The 18,930-nt window shown below is 28.6% G+C and overlaps 1 protein-coding gene and 1 pseudogene across 11 annotated transcripts in view; one reads left to right on the top strand and one right to left on the bottom strand.

Annotated features, from left to right (window-relative positions):
- The window catches only part of LOC140665879 (protein daughterless-like), a 115,769-nt gene extending 107,666 nt beyond the window's left edge, over positions 1-8,103 (top strand). For 9 of the 11 annotated variants that reach the window (XM_072892467.1, XM_072892465.1, XM_072892464.1 and 6 more), the window contains 3 exons: positions 2,221-2,366; positions 2,458-2,612; positions 2,706-8,103. In XM_072892467.1, coding sequence (XP_072748568.1) covers positions 2,221-2,366; positions 2,458-2,612; positions 2,706-2,750 — 346 coding nt within the window. In that variant the 3' untranslated portion in view covers positions 2,751-8,103. Of the gene's footprint in view, positions 1-1,308; positions 1,399-2,220; positions 2,367-2,457; positions 2,613-2,705 lie in introns of all 11 variants that reach the window. The other 2 variants (XM_072892460.1, XM_072892458.1) reach the window with 2 other exon arrangements.
- On the bottom strand, positions 7,476-16,181 carry LOC140665881 (ATP-binding cassette sub-family G member 1 pseudogene; annotated as a pseudogene).
- Positions 16,182-18,930: the final 2,749 nt, after the last annotated feature.

The raw sequence follows: 18,930 nt of genomic DNA, 5'->3' as shown, positions 1-18,930 counted from the left end.
ATCTTGATATATAATATAAAAACAACTCCTGTTTCTCCCGTTCTTCTCGTTCCCGTATCCTGATATACGTATATGTCGTTTACGATTTGTGAGCGATACGTGTGTATATCTCTACCGTCGAATGTAAGATACGAAATTCCGCTGCACATTCTCTCGGAGAGAGTCCCTCTATTTAGTCGTATGCATGCCTAAACGAGATGTTATTTGTGATGAGTAATAAACTCCGAGATGTAATAAATTTCATAATTCACAAACGATCGAAAAACACGTGGCATGTTTACGGCTTTATTACGACATCAAGGGTCCCGCAATCCGAAGTTTCCTTTATATCCGTTGCACTGTACATAAGGCCCGTATTCAGGCGTGAAAATTAAAATGTTTCTGGTTAGAAGGACAGAAATGAGATGAGATAAGATGAAATCTGTTAATAACTCTCTCGTGCGTACCTACAAATCAGTTTCATTTTAATTTAGCTGCGATTCGGTCCCTAGGCATGCTATTTCATTTAGAACCGCACTTATTCTGCATCACTAAACGTTGCATCAAAAATTGCTCAATTATATAGATTTTTTTCTCAATCATCATATTTTCTTTAGTTTATCTTCTTCAAATAAAAAAATATGTCATATTTGTACAACGATAAAAACACTTATATGTTGATTATACTCGTATTGTTTAAATTTTTCAACGGAATTATAATTGTCATATTTTTTTAAAATAAAGATTGATTACATTGAGACATTTTTTTCTCAATAACGTATAATTAAATACCTATTTTAACGTTAATAATAATAAAATATATCCGGTTATGTTATTCGGCTATTTTATTTTTTTATTATCTCGTTATTATCACCTTTCGATTTCTGTAATCCTATACTATGTTGACAATTATAGATGTCGTATGCATTCTGAATTTTCTAGGTAACAACATCAAAATAGAAGATCTACATTTTTCGATCCACGATCATTGTCCTTTGATTGACGTGATTATTCGTCATCGATTGTTTGTTCTTTGCAAAGAATACGGGCCTTTAAATTCGTACCTACTTACTATCCATGATTTCAAAAATTATGAAACCACCTGCGTGTGTTCATTATCATATCGCTTGTATATTACTTGGATAAAAAGTATACGAAATCCGCTCGAACAACAACTAGATAATTAGCAAGTTGAAAGCAAATTGCGATTGTGTGTCAAAAACACGCACATTAGTAATTCAATTGCTATTAAGTAATTTAAGTGATAGGCTAGAGAGTAAGTTATGAAGTAAACCAGGTGATTAATCGCGTATTGTTATTGCGCAACTGTTGTTCGAGCGCCGAGGACGAGGATGATGATCCTGACATGAAGGCACAAAGAGAGAAAGAGAGACGGCAAGCAAATAACGCTAGGGAAAGGTAAGATCAATGATATACGCAGTGGACATAAAAAAATAGATTTTAGTTGATCCATTAGTAATATGATTAATTCTCGTAAAAGTCAGTAGTAACAGACAACGGCCCGTATTCTATGCATACGAGATAACAATATGACATGAATTCTACAATTCTGATGACGAAAATAAATGATATATTTCTTTGTATTACATATTTTAACGTTTCTTTGCCCTTATTATGAGATCAGCATGTTCATATATATATATATATACACACACACACACACATATATATACACACACACACACACATATATATACAGGATGGTTTACATAATTAATAATTTAATATCTGAAGAACTAGGCGATCAATTTTAATCGTTCTAATCTAGAATTTCATAGATCCTAAGGACCTTCAAATTTTATGTGTAGGATGGTATAACTATAAATTGTTATGGCTATATAACTATTAACTGTTAACACTTATGTGGACAATCCTATATGTGTTGAATATAATTTCTACTCGTCGCGTTTATATAATTACTCTTTTATTAACCAAAAGTTGTAATAAATATATGATATTGCAATTATATTTCTTTAAAATTTACATTATATACGTACTATACTAACAGTTTCTTTAAAATGTAAAAAATATATGAGAAGAATATTTCTTTGAAAGCTTAATGTGCACAATGAGTGCGTAAGTACACATGGTGTAAAAGATGTAACATTATTAAAAAGTATAAATTTATTCTAGTTTCCAACACAACAAAAATTAGTAAATATTCTTTAATAATATTATATAAATATTAATTAAACATTTAAATTTTATCTTTCACAATAGGATACGTATCAGGGATATCAATGAGGCTCTAAAAGAACTTGGCAGAATGTGTATGACGCATCTAAAGACAGACAAACCTCAAACGAAGCTCGGTATTCTCAACATGGCTGTTGAAGTTATAATGACACTCGAACAACAAGTCAGAGGTACGTGTGTCAACTTGCGTGTTTACTGTTATTTGTTGTATTAATATGTATTAACATTCTCTCGTATTTAATGTATTTTTTCTTTGCTCAGAACGGAACCTTAACCCGAAAGCTGCGTGCTTAAAAAGAAGAGAGGAGGAAAAAGCCGAAGATGGCCCTAAGTTACCAGGCCATCTTGCAGCGCACATAGCACATCCGCATTCTCATCCACATGCACACTCCCAGCCACCCTTCCCCACATTACCTGTAAGATTTTGTTAAAGTACAATTCATTATATCTATACAGATATATAAAAATGTATAACAAAATATTTATTTAAATATGTATCTTTGTTTTAGGGTCCACAACCTTCCCTTCAGCACAATCCACCACAACCGCAGTAGCAGCGGCTCAGTGGCGGTATCATTCTGTGTTAAGGGGTAGATACATCTTAAAATCGATAACAAATTCACGAATATGACACTTGCATATCTATATAGAAATTTTTTCTGCTCTCATGTAAGTTGTAGGAGTGTGCAAAAAATTGTGTATATTATTATGACGTGCTACATTGGAAGAAAAAGGAAAAGAAGAGGAAAATATAAAAAACCGTTCCAACCTATTGTGTATTTTTAATATTTTTATTATTATTTAACGCTTTAATATATTATATGTTTTAATATTATTATAACTATTACTTTTTTAATAATTTTTTGCATAAAATCTGATTCGCTTTGAAATAATGATATATATATTTATTCATTTTACAATAAGCGTTTTAGTATTATTGCAAAAGCTGTATATAAAAATAGCCATAATTTTTTTGCAACACTTCTACAATATGCAGTTAATAAAAAATGTTGTATGCTCACACAAGCATAGTGCAAGTAGTTTTAAGAGGCATCTACCCCCTCAAGGCGGCTTCAAATTATTTTTATAAATAGCGGAAAGAAAAAAAACACAAAGGAATATGGTTCCTCTCTTTCGAGATATATAATGTGTAGTACGATCGAAATTTTATTAACGGTCGAACTTCGCTGCTGACTCATGTTAAATTGCCCATTTCTGTGTATACACTACCGTTTACGTTATAACGCGCAATAGGTAGGAAGAGAACTCGAGTTGGCAGAAAACAGAGTCACTGACTAAAGGTAAAGATAAAGGCAACATATTTCCTGTTCAAAAATTAGATACTTTTTTTACTTTTTCATTATCTAAATTGACAAAATCGGTAAATTCCGATGATTGAAAGTCTTTTGCAAGATTTATTCATTTTTTTATCGAATATAACTTGTTATATTGGTGTAAATAACATAGAGATAATGTCGCCTTTATATTAATCATTAGACGTTGGCAATACTGTATATAGAGACTATTCTTTACGAGCGTTCAGAATGTGAATGTTGGAGATACTAACGGTTCGTTCACGCTCGCGAAAAATGCCACTCTGCAACTGATTCGCGGTGTGATAAGAATATCACATTCCGATACTTGCAGCTTCTTTTTTGACACATACAATTCTATTGAAAACAAAGAAAATAATTTTTTTTCCATTTCTTGTGTTATTTAATTAAAAAAAAAAAAAACGCTTTCAAGCCTAAAAAAATATATATTATTGAATCATAATCTAACATATATGCTATATATATATATATATATATATATATATATATATATATATATATATATATATATGTATGTATGTATGTACGTATGTATGTATGTATACACACACATATGTTATATTTCTGAATTTAGAATATATAAATATTTTGATTATAAGTATTAGCCAATTTGATAAAAAAAGCTGCAATTTTCAAATAATAACGATTATTTCTTATGACATCGCGTTACGTAAAATACTCTAACTTTTAACGTCAATACTATTACGATTTGGAAAAAAATATAAGAAGCAATATGACTACAAAGATATCTTACTTAACAAAGTTATCAACATGTATTATTTTATTATTGTTCAAGCGTTTTACAGCTAGAATTTGATCACATATGCCATTTAAGTGCCATTTAGAAATCTCTTGATTTTAACATCAAGCTGGATATTATTAAAACATTCAGTTATAGTTTATATTAAATGTAATTTATATACTTTGCTATTACATGCAGATGATTTTTAACTGGTAAGCCACTTTAATACTTTTTTGAATTGTATAAAATATTTCTATATTTACTGTAGGAAAAAAAATAGCGTGAACGATCCGTATTCAAAACTTAAAGCGTACTTTAGAAGGAATAACACTAAGAGATAACATTCGCGCATTTCAATGAATTTGTTAATTATTTTACTTCGATGATCGTTCGGACGATCTTTAATTTAAGAATAATGAAGGATTTTTAATTTAAGAAGCCATTTTAGAACACCCTTGAATTATGTATTAATCATTTTTACTAATTATATGTCTTTTATTATTTATGTTTTGACACAAAAAGATACAAATAAAAATGGAATAGATTGTTTCAAGTATTAATACAGTTAACAAATATTGAACAGTAAATATATGCATAAAAAAGGAAAAAAATTCAAAATTATCAAAATTGTGCGCTTTGTTTTTATAACAATTTGCTGTGATGAGATATATTATCAGCAAGAATTGGGATACATTTATATATATAATACTAAGATATGTGTGTTGCGAAAAATATTACAATGCCTGAAGCATCTTTATCGACACATGTAATAACATATGTTCAAAGGATGGATTTTCCAATTGCACTATGCAATATTTTTCATTCTCGACGTGGCTAGAGATAAAAGATTTGCAATGGCATTCATTGACTTTGGAATATTGTCGACTCACCCTGGAGTTTTTCAAGCCTTCAGGATGCTCCTCTTCCTGCGCTATCTTTGCCACTTATCATTTGGGCAAAATTTCTGTACTTATATGTACGCGATAAAGTGGAATATAAATGAAACAGAATAAAAATAAGCTTCATAAGACGTGCTTAAGATCGTCACGAACACAATTCAACTCGCACAAGTACGAGAAGAGACAAACCAATCCCGATCATAATCATGATTAATTATTATTAATTATTATTATTATTATTTTATGAGTTAATTACCGCCAATGAGATCTTTCGTAAAAGAAAAAAAAAAGAACGGGACATTTTTGTTTTTGAACAAAAATATAGCTCAAACGTATCTGTACCCAGTTGCCATGTATTTTAATTTATATTTAAATTCTTAAATAAATTTTATTGAAAAAATGAAAAACCCAAGGAAAACGCATTTAGTGTCCATGTTTACTTCGCCTTTTTTCTGCTTTTCTCTACTTTCTTTTTCTCTTTTCTGTTCGTCTATTGAGGAGAGTATTGTTTTGCACAATATACACGCGTAGCTATATTTTTCTTCAAAAATATGAAAGTATTTCAGAGATTTAACGGAATATTATACAATAATTATATGTCTCTGTTCAGATTCTATGACAAACCCTTTTCTTTATATCATTCGAGAACTAAATTCATATCAAAACAAATATATGTCAAAACACATATCATGTATATTTATTGTAGTTATGTGCAAATATTGTCTCTTGATTAATCTTTAAATGTTTTATTAATTTAAAGGACCATTTAAATTAACTTTTAAGTGATATTTTAGCTTTATCACTTTTGTATGAAAGATCATGTGCTTTTGAATTACATAATTTAATTATTATAAATTATTTACATAATTATATATTGGTTCTAAAATTATATAATTATCTCAAGCCATATACTGTATTCAGAATTTCCTTTAAGATCAAGTTGGTTTCTCCTTTCTGCACATAAGTATTTATACAAAACTTTCAATTTTAATAACGATTAAATGTTTGCCTCGTTGACATAAGATATGTGTTGAAAAATTTTTATGAAGTAATCTGTTAAACGTATACAAATGTGAAAATGTAAAATAAAAACCTATTCTATAATTGCAAGTCAAAATGCAGTTATACAAGTGGCTAAGAAATATTATTAATACTCTAACGTAATATTTGATACAATATTGACATTGTAGATATATTTTTATTTTCTGATGTTTTCAAATCAATCAATAATAGCAGACAAGAGAAGAATTAATAAGATTGTTCCAATATTGATTTTTATAAACTGTAAGCTCGTTTAAATATTTTCTAGGGCGTACTTATAAAATCACTTTCGTTCTCGATCAGAATCTATAGATTAGGAAATCTGATCGGCAAGAACTCGCACAACCTCGCTCCATGTTTAATTAATAATCATTAATCATGCTCCGTTGCTTCGGTGCGACGCTTTATAAAATCATACTCAATAGAAAGAGAAAGAGAGAGAGAGAGAGAAAGAAAGAAAGAAGGAAAAGAAAACGTAACGATAATTGTACATTGCGATAAATTGCAGAAAGAGCCGCTCAGACACTAATAAAATACACGATCACGCACTTGTATTCGCGAAGGTAATCATGTAAAATAATAACGACAATAAATAGCTCGTAAGCCAGTCTAAGCTAGACACTTGTCGATAGTCGTAGATAGTTAAAGTGAAGCTGAAGAGTAAAGACACCGTCTACACGGAGGGAGGGTTCGAAATCCAAATCATCGGCCATAAAGGCTCCTTCACACAGACCTTTGTATATGAAACGAAATATTATAATTATGCTCTTAATAATGGCGTTATTTTCGAATATGTGCATATCGAGGATACGAGGGATAACCGCACTTTCGTTTAACAAGTTGATTGATAAATTCCGATAAGGAATCAACTTATGATTACTGTTAAGCGTAAATAACGGATGAGAAAACGTAAGGAATTATTTGTTGCGGTTTAATCGTGTAAGGGTTCAGTTTTATTGGTACAATTGCGAATCGATAATTATCATATCATGTAAGGTGTAACTATATTAGATATAATATTGTATAATATGTAATAAAAAAAGGATTAATGCGTAAGTGGGGTTGTAGACAGTTTGTGTGAATGGGCCTGAAGGATATTGAAACCGATCTCTTCGACCCTACATGCGATTAAGAAGAATGCGACTATTAATATTAACGAAGTACGAGATGAATATATAAATATATAAACTCTTCTCTTAACAAGAGGGAGAAAGAGAATAAGCGAGAGAGCGCGAGAGAGGGAGAGAAAGAAAGAATGTGAGAGAGTGAACAAATGTATCGATTGAGAAAGAAAAAAAATATGTAATTATATCATTACTAATATTACTATCACACTAATATAATAAATGTGCCATTTTTTCCATAATCACAGTGTCGCCTAACGCGATCCGTCAAACTTTTTTTTTTTCTCCTTTTAATATATCATTCTGATATATATTATTTGCCATCACATTTGCTTTTTTTTTCTTTCTCATTCGTTATTTTATTTGTATATTGTACTCTCAGTATTTTAGACAATATTTACATTACATTTTACGTTTTGCTCCTACGATACGTTTTGATTTAAGTTCAATTATACTTCATTATACACAGAGAAACTTTACGATTAGCTACATTATACACAATATGTAGATACTTTTAGACATTAACGAGTACAGCACGATTTGTACTTGCTCATCGTCCTTAACTAATGACGAAAATACTTTATGAACTATTGCAGTACACATACAAACATTTGTAGAGTCCACATAATTCGGACTTTATATTTCTCGTACCTCATGTTATACAAGACAAGATCAGCGCGTTACAATTTTCATACGCCACATATGATCATTTCTTTACGAAGAGGGAATAAAAATGCAAACGGAAATAAACTTATTAATTTAATCTACGAGATTGAGTTTAACGAGAATATATTATTGTTCCCAATCTCATTACTGTGTAATTCATCGTTGCGTACGATGTGAGCAATTTCATCGATGGTAAAAGGCTAATTTTAATTTGATCATTTCTAAACTCTCACTTTACATATGTGTGTGTGTGCGGTCTTATATAATACTATTGCAAAATTATTTACACGACCGCGATATTAGTGGTCTTATGTTCAATACCATTCTCGACCGCTGCGAAGCATGGTTAAGAAATTCTATTGCGAATTCTAGCCAGTGGTTTTTGACTTACGACCTACGTTTGTACATATATGACTTATACATAACTCGCTGGATACTTATTGCCGATTTATCGTTTTCTTCTTTCTAATTTTAAGAAATATGAGAAAATTATATGTTCCATAATTTTATTTAATGACCGTTTAAAAGAGAAAATGAATTTATCGTATAAAAAATCATTGAAAGAGTTATTATAAAATTAAGATTTACATGCACAACATGAATTGCTAATATCAGCTAAACAATATATATAATTATAATTTTTTAAATGTTCTTTAAAATCTCGTTTCATAAAATACGTTTAAGTGGAAATTTTTTTTTATTTTACTGTATCTTTTAATTATATATTGAAATATGTATGTATTTAATTCATTCTTAGTAATAATTTGTGGCATTGTACATATAAATCTTATTGTTTTATTCTAATATGTGATATTAATAAGTCAAAACAAAATACATTATGATTCGCGACATTCGTATAATGGTACGCAATAGATACAAATAGAACGATAGCCTATGCCTATGTATTTATAAATCATTGAATGGCAACAAAAACATTTTTTTTAGACCAATGTTATTTAATATTTGAAAACAATTCATAATTTGATAAGATTTATAAGATACGATATACATATATGATTTTTGTGTGCACCAATTGATCTACATCTTCACATATTAATTTTAGAAAAATTATTAACGTAAACTAACTTGAAAAAAAAATTATAAATTATATATGATAATACATTGAAATATAATTGAAATTTCCTTCATAATTATAATATAACCGCATGAAATACAACCACTATTACTCGCAATTTATGTCAAATTTAGCACGAATGTGAAAGTATTATCGTCTATGTGGCATTCACAATATAGTTATCGCTTTATAATTTATCTTTTGTACTACTTGTTCTATGTTATCACGCAGATTTAGTAACGATTAGATCAAGTTAGAAAAAAAAACAATTATAAGCGTTACTTTTACTTTTTATTCCACGTAAGTTTCATAACAATTTATTTAGTATAATCATCGTCTTGATTATATTTGTTAGAAACTATCACTATTTTCTCCAATATCTTTAAATTTCTTAACGTAAAGCTGATTACAAGAAACGAAATATAACTACTATATTGTCACAGCCATATTGACATTTGACATTCTGCGAGCACGTTCTTGTAGAATGTTATGTTTTGTAATAACATTCCTTTTTAGTGATTCCCATATAAAAGTGAGCTAATACTTACAGAAGCAAAACAATGGTTGCATTATTTCACTTGTTGATATCAGGAATCAGGAACTGCTAATTTCTGTCAACAATAACTATTATCATAACTTAGATAATTTTCTTTTTAATGACATGTAAACTATAATCCGAATGATCACGACCCAGCTGACCAGTATAGTAACATCGATCCAAAACATGGATTTGGACATAGATAACTCTTCTAGTATAATTGATGGTGTCCGAAAATGGCAATAATCTACGTGAGTTGGACAATGTAAGGTTTCTCGATGATAACCGTAAATCGCCTGTACTACGCCTTCGAAAGCGAATCTAAAGTAGTTCATGTAACTGATATAATAAAGGATCATTGGCATGTGATTGAAGAAGATCAGGTAGCCGGCTAGACATAACATTACGCAAACTGTAATAGCCCCGAAGAAGGTGCCATTAATGGGATTGAAAATTGCACCCAGACCCAAGCCTACGCCTTCCGAGGCGAAACTTGTTAAGGCTAAGATGAGTAGAAACATGAAGAACCGGTTCCATTCCATAGGTTGACTGGTTAACACGTAAGAAATACTCGCGTAAATAAGACTGAACAATATCTGCAACGGTACAGTGATCACTAGGGTAGCCAGGTAGTAAGTCTTGAGCTGGTACCAATTATTGAAGCGCTCCTTCCTCAAAATAGCCATTTCCAAGGGAAACTTCAACACGGCCGGTATCATAGTGGTGTATATCATGTACAATACGCTTATAATCAGATAACCGAAATTGCTAATGGTCTTACTGCCGTCGTCACCAGAATGCTCGAATAATAAGCCCAACAAAATAGCCACGAGAAAGTGGAGGATTGTTTTGAGGTGAATCATCGTCCAATCTCGATACAATAGCAGTATGCAACGACGTAAGAGTACTATGAATTTAATCAGCTCAGAAGGTGGTTTTATCTTTGAAAGCACTTTTGCATTCTGCTCATCGAAGGATGCTTCCTTGAACATGCGCAGTTTTAAGGGCGTCACGGTTCTCTGGAAATAATGTTTAGCTGCCATAACTAGCTGATCTTGATAATCTCCGTATTCCCCGGTGACTACCTCCAGCATGTAATCCGCAGGATTGTGATATTTGGGACATTGAAAACCTTGCTGGGCGAAATAGCTTATCGTGTTGGCGGGCGTATCAGCGTATATACATTGACCATCGACTATCAGATAAATATGATCAAACATTTGATAAATCGCGGCACTAGGCTGATGAATGGTACATATGATTGTTCTACCATTCTTCGCTAGAGTCTGCAACACGGACACGCACTGCAAGGACGCTAGCGAATCCAGACCGGTCGTCGGCTCGTCCAGGAACATTATCGGCGGATTACCGATCAGTTCCAGAGCAATGCTAAGTCTCTTCTTCTGTCCTCCACTAAGCTGATTGACTCTCGTGTCCTTTGCCGTCGTTAAAGTTAGCCTCTTCAAGATGTTGTTGACCAACATCTGCCTGAACATATGCGTTACGTTGCCAATCTTCACATAGGCCGCTATCATCATGTTCTCTTCAACGGTGATCAGATCGTATAGGCAGTCCGTTTGCTGGATGTAACACGAGTCCTTTTTGTGTCTGTTCAAATTTTGTTTACCCTGATTGCCGATGTAATCGATTTTTCCCGTCCATCGTCCCTGCTGTAATCCACTTAAAATGTTGAGCAGCGTGGACTTACCGGCACCAGATGTTCCCATGATGGCAGTCAATTCTCCGGATTTGAAGAGTCCGTTCAGACCCTTTAAAATTTCCTTTTTCTCTTTCTTATATCCGATCTGGATCTTGTACGACAGATCCTTGAATTCGATGTCGATCATTCGAGTCCTCAGCGAGTTCGATTTATATTGAGACATGGCTTTGATTTAATTGACCTTACGAGAAATTTTTTCCGTTTGCCTCTATCTACCATGCGCTTTCTTTATATGTTTACCAACCCACACTTATCGTCAGAGATATCGTTTGTTCTTGTTAAATGAATAATTTATCATTTATGTAATATATACATACGCGATGATACGTCCGCGGCACGATTATTGTGTAGCAGTTACACTTGGAAGATTTATGTCAAGCCCTGGTTTCAAAATGTTTTCTTTTTGTTTCAATAATCATAGATACAATAACGGGAAGTATAATTTATCGTTTTCTGTAACTTTGTACTTCGTATAAATACAAAATATCTTGCAATCTGCACAATTAATATCACCATCACTATTCTACATACACATACACAAACGAGTCTCTAATAATTTGTTTTAATATGCCATTTAACAGTGCGATTTCTCATACAATATTCATTTTACTTTACACTTTGCATATCGTATGTCGTATCATATTATATCGTAATATTTACTTTTGCAATATTCTGAAATGAGCTTTTCTTTTATTTTGCAAATTAAATGTTTTTGTGTTTTATCTTATCTCCTACGTAATAATTTTCAAAAGTGTTCGTGATTTTTAGCAACTCTTGCTTCAATCAAATTCCGCAACTTGTTCTTTCTTCATCTGCAATACAATAATATTATATTATTATATTTACATTCAAATTTACAAAGAATGAAATTTTTGACATGTTATTTGATGACGCACGATATCTCTCACAAGAATAATTCAATTCATCGTTACATATGACGGATATAATTTATTAAATATCGAGTTATTTATTAAATATTGTTTTATACAACAGCAATAAATATTTACTTATTGAAAGTTAATAGCTAAACATGTCACATGCATTCTTAAATTAAAGCCATATATCATATTACATATTATTGGATTAAAAAGTATTATTTAAATTCCTAGAGAATATATATACAGATAAATATTAAGACATCTAAAGACATCTTAAACATATCTAAAAAGATAAGATAACTTTAAAATATCTTCGAGATGTCTTTTAAACGTACGTATTATCTGGATTATTAAAAAGAGATCTATATTTTTATATCCTGATCTTATTCTGATCTATAATATATTTATTCTATTATGACCAATTTGATCATTAATGTTTTTTTAAAGATAATATTTTTAGAAAATAAAAAAGTTTATAATAAATAAATTAATATAATTTTAGAACATTAGCAAATCTCTGAGAAGGATGACAAAATAAGACTCTAATTTTCTAATAATAATATAATTTGTTTGCAAACAATTTCATTATTTTTTCCACTATTCAACATATTATATGTTACGACACTAATATCGTATAACAAAATATTGATTGTTGTTATTAGTATTATTATTTGTCTTTTCTAATCAGATCTAATTGTGATGTAAATTTGAGCATTACATTTTTTCTGTTTCTACGCATATTATTTTTAGTATTTTATATAACGTCTTGCACGCGATATAACTTTATTTCACAAAAAGGCATTATAAACATGCTCTTGTAGAGATACATATATATGTTTATATAATAAATGCGTATCTCATTTTCTTTGCTGTACTTTGATATAGATTTTTATTCAAATCAATTTATTATGAATGTTTTAAAACAATCATTATTTTATTTTTTTATCATTAACTAGTAACGCAGTTATATTTTTTACATATCAATAATTAGTTGCAATGCATTACGTTTCTTACACAATTAAGTAATTGTGATGCATTATCTTTCTTATATAACAATAATTAACTATAATGAAAGCCAAGGAAGAAGCCAAAATTGGCGACATAACTCATATTACTATTACGTAAAATTGTAGAACACACATGAAAGGCAGAAAAAAATTTTTTAACGCTTCAAAAAAATATAAATTTTTTAAAAATTATTTATACATATCTATTGCAATATGTTGCAAAAAAATTGATTTGTATATTGGAATTTAAAATAAATGACTGAAAAGATTATATTTGCAAATTGGAATTTTAATTATTTAATAAAACGTCGTTTTGCATGAAAGTCCAAATAAACAAGATTTATAAGTTAAAAATATCTTGAGATTAAACATAAAGATATTTTTTATTTTAATGGTTAAAAACACATTAAAAAAGAAATATCTTTATGTTTAATCTCAAAATATTTTTTACTTATAAATCTTGTTTATTTGCATTTTCATGCGAAACAATGTTTTATTAAATAACTAAAATTCCAATTTGCAAATATTATATATTTAATTATAATTTTTTTATTAATGTTGCTGATAATTATCAGTTTAGTCATTATTATAGGATATAATCTTAATCACTTATCTCTTTAATCTATTTTTTTTCTCTCATTAATGGAATTGTATGTTTATTTTTTTCAAGTAAATTGAGTTCTATAGAACTTTAATAATAATTAAAGAGAACAATATTAACAAAATGTTAAAGAAATTATCATATATATATTAAGAAGATATAATTTTGAATATCTTGTTAGATCGTCGAAAAATATTCTTTTTGATAAGAAAGTTAAATAAAATTATAACCTGATTTTTATATTTGAAGAGATGTATAAGAGAAAATATTAATAATTAAATAATAATTAAAGAGAAAATTTAATAATAATTTTCCGATCTCTTAAGAATGTTTCTTTGTTCTCTCAATGTCGAACATTAGTCGATGTTGCATTTTAGTCCTTCGCAAGTACACCGAACCTTTTCGCAAGGTCGACGAGTCCGTTTTTCTTGCAATAACCTTTCAGACAATGTTAATTTAATCACTTGCGAGAATTAATTTGTTCGAGAAACTATTGCATTTCTATGTATGTTCAACAATATAGTGTTTCCTCTTTTTTTCTCGTTTGTAGTTTATCTCTTTTTTTTGTCGTTTGTAGAATATCTCTTTTTTTGGCGTTTGTATTATTAATGTTTGTTATAATTTTAAATCAACAGTGAATTATTTTATATTGACAGTAATAACAAAGTAGAAGAAATATAAGAGAAAAAAAGTGTTAAAAAAATGCTAAATTATTTATTCTTTAAGTTTAAGTTGAAGATGTTATTGACTAGTAAAACAAACTAAATCTAGATCTAGAACTAGTTTAACTAGAATCTTGAATAATAATCTAGGTCTAGACCTAATAAAGAAGGTCATTTTCTAGTAATGACTCATTCAAAAAAGAAAAATTCACACAGATAATACTAGGTAATAACAGAGATTCGAAATTATAATAAATTAAAGATAAAAATGAAAAGGAAAAAATACTCGATCAGCTCAGAAAAAAAGAATAATTTTATTTTGAACTTTGCACTTTATATATTTTGAATATTTCATTCAGTTTATCAAGTAATTTGGACACCACATTTGTAGTATGATATGTGTACATTGAAAAAAAAAGATTATATATTCATAAATAATAACAATAAATTGTATATTTGATAAAATAAATTACTATTGATATGTGTTAAATTAATGTATATCAACATACACACGCACATGAAATAATGTTTAATCTCTGAAGATTGTACATAAACGCTATATGATACTAAAAATTTATGACCAAGTAAATTTTACGCAGTATGATTACAATGAAAATAAGTAAAAACCTCTTATCATATCTTATTTTGGAAATTTATTTGTCATTTGCTTTATGTATATATATATATTTATATATCTTTGATCTATATATTATATAAGTTTTACTTTTGTTCTCTTTTCCTCTTTCTCTCTCTTTTAATAAAAAGATAGAAGATTGTTTTTAACATTAGAATCATTATAACAATAAATAAATGTAATTATTTATTTATTCGAATGGAAAAAATTACTTTAATACATGAAAAAAATAGTAATCGTACGTAGATTACAAAAAAAAGGTTATAAACTACTGCGAAATAATTAAAATACATATACTATAAAAAAATTAACAAAAACATCAAAAAGATGCGTATCAAAGAAAATGGTGACATTTTTGTTTAAAGATTTATTTGAAAAAATTGAGTCGAATATATTTACAAATTTTTAAAATGATACATGATAATTGTATAAAATCGATTTTAGTGATGCACAAATTTATATGGAATATAAAAAATTGCGTTTTTACTTTTTTTCTTATCTAACTTTTTTATCTAAATTTTTAAAATGATACATGATAATTGTATAAAATCGATTTTAGTGATGCACAAATTTATATGGAATATAAAAAATTGCGTTTTTACTTTTTTTCTTATCTAACTTTTTTTTTTTTTATTTTCGATTCACGTTATTCTTGCAAGTTTGATTTACTTGATATATTAATGGATAAATGAACTTACCGTACACTGAAGATTCCACCGACGTCTTTGCGACGTCCTGCCGCTATATTCCTACTACTTGTTATCGAGAATCTTGTTGAACTTGGAAACCTTTAAATCAAAAACTGTTTTTTTATGTAACTGACATTAGGTTAAATACTCGGGTAATCAGTAATACAAAGTAAGCAAATACCGAGGAACCACTGATTATAATTAAAATATTCGATTAAAATTACAAAAGAAAGACGCCTTCTTGTCGACGCAACGACTGAAGACTCGAATTCGATGAATGAGCAACTGATTGATGTGCTTATATTAACTTATTATTATCTGTCGGAGCGCGCGATGTGTCTTGAGTGACAGTTGCAAGGTGGCTGAGCACTTCACATTTCATTCGTCCATCGGCAACCTACTCCCGCCGATGCATACGAAGCAATCCTTCCTCCTTGATCTCCGACTTATGCTTCGCGAATATCTGCATATAGTGCCGGTCGGGACAAATCTCGTGAAACCTGTTCTAAACATTGTATTTTGGTCCTGTTCTGCCAACGAATCTTGTGGAGAATGTACACTTTCGTTAGCCTTGAACTAAAATAAACTTAAGATAAAATTAAGTAAGAGGCGCAATGTGGACATAAAAGATTTGAAACGTAGAAAAATAATTTATATACAGAATTTTTGAATAAATTTGGCGTTAATTAAGTTAATTCTTTTTCACGCAACTTCTCACTTTTCATGTTAAAAATTTTATGCATGTACAGTTTTTTGATAAATAGATTGGAAAATTTATAATTTTATAAGCAGATTTTATTAAATATGTGCATGTTAATTGATAAAAAGCAACATTATATATATAACACGGAAATTGAGAGTTAAAATAATGAAGGACAACCAGTCGGCAAAAATATAGCAGGTATAATAGCAAATAATCACATACGTAAAAAAAACGTATATGACTGCAAGGACTGTAATTTGCAGATAAACTAAGTATTAACGCATAGTAATTGCATCAATGTATGACATGTGGCTTTACTTCAGTGACGCATAAGGCCTACAGTGAAAATAATTCATACGAACTTGCATTCTATTTTATTTTATTTGAGAGTTATAGCCATTTTTATGCTCCAATAATGTATGCAGCTACTTATCTTTATTAAAAGTATTCGAAACGGCCATCTTTGGCTTGATAAATAATGCTTTTCTTGATTTCGTTGAATTTACAAATTTTACTGATTAAGTGTATTTACATCAGTTTGTTTTTTTAAGAGTACTTAATAAATTTGCTAAATTTTATTAATTTGTTATGTTAGAAGTAATAATGAATAAGTATTTAAACCAGGTATATGCTTGAGGTATAGACTTGCCGAATATAATGTAACTAAAGGTAAGCAACTGCACATTATTAAAGAATGGTTCTGGAACAAGATGAGATAAGATATATTGTGAAGAGGCTAATCATGTATCTCGTAACAGAAACTTTAATGTATATTGCTACTATAAATAAATAAAAAGAACTGTTCCATCGTGTTTTTGTAAAAAAAATGTACGAATCGTAATTACAAATCACTTCTATGTTACATAAGACTTTTATAACAAACATATTTACTACTAGTTTATATTCGGATAATGATACAGAAATTGATGATAGTTGAATAAGTGAAGGACAACCAATCGAAAAAAATGAGAAACAAGATAGCAAATAATAAATACATAAAAAATGTATTTGACTGCGAGGACTGTAATTTGCAAATAAATCAAGTTTTTATTGATTTTACAAAGTTTACTGATTAAGTGTATTTATATCAGTTCGTTTTTTTAAGAGTACTTAATAAACTTGCTAATCTTTATTAATTTGTTATAAGTTAGAAGTAATAATGAATAAGTATTTAAACCAGATATATGCTTGAGATATAGACTTGCCGAATATAATGTAGCCAAAGGTAAGCAACTGCACATTGTCAAAGAATGGCTCTGAAACAAGATGAGATAAGATATATTGTATAAACTATTTTCATTGTTTTTGTTCTCCCATTTGTTACTAAAGTTGATCCTCATGTTATGATCACTCTAAATCATAATTATGCATTTTTTAATATTTATATATAATATAATCAATATATTAAAAAAATCAATATATATATATATATATATATATATATATATATATATATATATATATATATATATATATGTATATATATATATATATATATATATATATATATATATATATATATATATATATAATATCTATATATAATCAAAACTTATTAATTATGTTTTATTTAAATTTTACGATCGTAAAAAATCTGTTTTTTTTCGAAGTAATTTCCGAAAAAATGCACTGCCTAATTTATAATAAAGCGTCATTTATGATATAATATTATTACGGCAACAATTTTTTAATAGATCAAATTATTTTGTAACTTTACATGTTATTACTATGCGGATAAAACAATTTTTCAAATAAGTTAAATATTATATTTTAAATATATATATTTAAATATGTATTCATGATTTTAATTATGTTTGCTATGTGGCTATAATAGTGTGTCATTAACACGTCCTTCAAATATAAATTATATAAGAGGATAATCATGTACTTCGTAACAACTGTATCATTGTTCGAATATAGACTAGTAGTAAATATGTTTGCTATAAGTCTTATGTAACATAGAAGTGGTTTGGAATTACCGTTCGTACATATTTTTACACAAACACGATAGAATAATTTTTTTTATTCATTCATAGTAGCAATATACATTAAAGTTTCTATTTACAACTATATCGAATTTTGTCGTCAAAAGTGAAAAATTATGTAAACTTTTTTCTTGCATCTTTACAAAATATTGTAAATAAATTATTCCAAATATATGTTTTTAATAAATAAATATCAAACGTTTTTAATAAATAAATATCAAAATAAATTAATTTTATATCGTAATTAGTTTAATAATACAGATTAGCAAATATATCAAAAACTCCATTTTACATTGTTTCACATTAAATGTATGCATTATTTAATGCAATTACATATTTAGTGAAAATAAAACTTTATTAGTAAATGATTAAAATTTACAACTATTTATTAATTGAGCTAAAAAGAAAACCTTTGTTATATTTTAATAGTTTGTAA

This window comes from Anoplolepis gracilipes, chromosome 5 (assembly GCF_047496725.1).
Source record: "Anoplolepis gracilipes chromosome 5, ASM4749672v1, whole genome shotgun sequence".
NCBI lineage: Eukaryota > Metazoa > Arthropoda > Insecta > Hymenoptera > Formicidae > Anoplolepis > Anoplolepis gracilipes.
The sequence above is the reverse complement of the archived record's forward strand: the minus strand, read 5'-3'. Positions and strand labels throughout refer to the sequence as shown.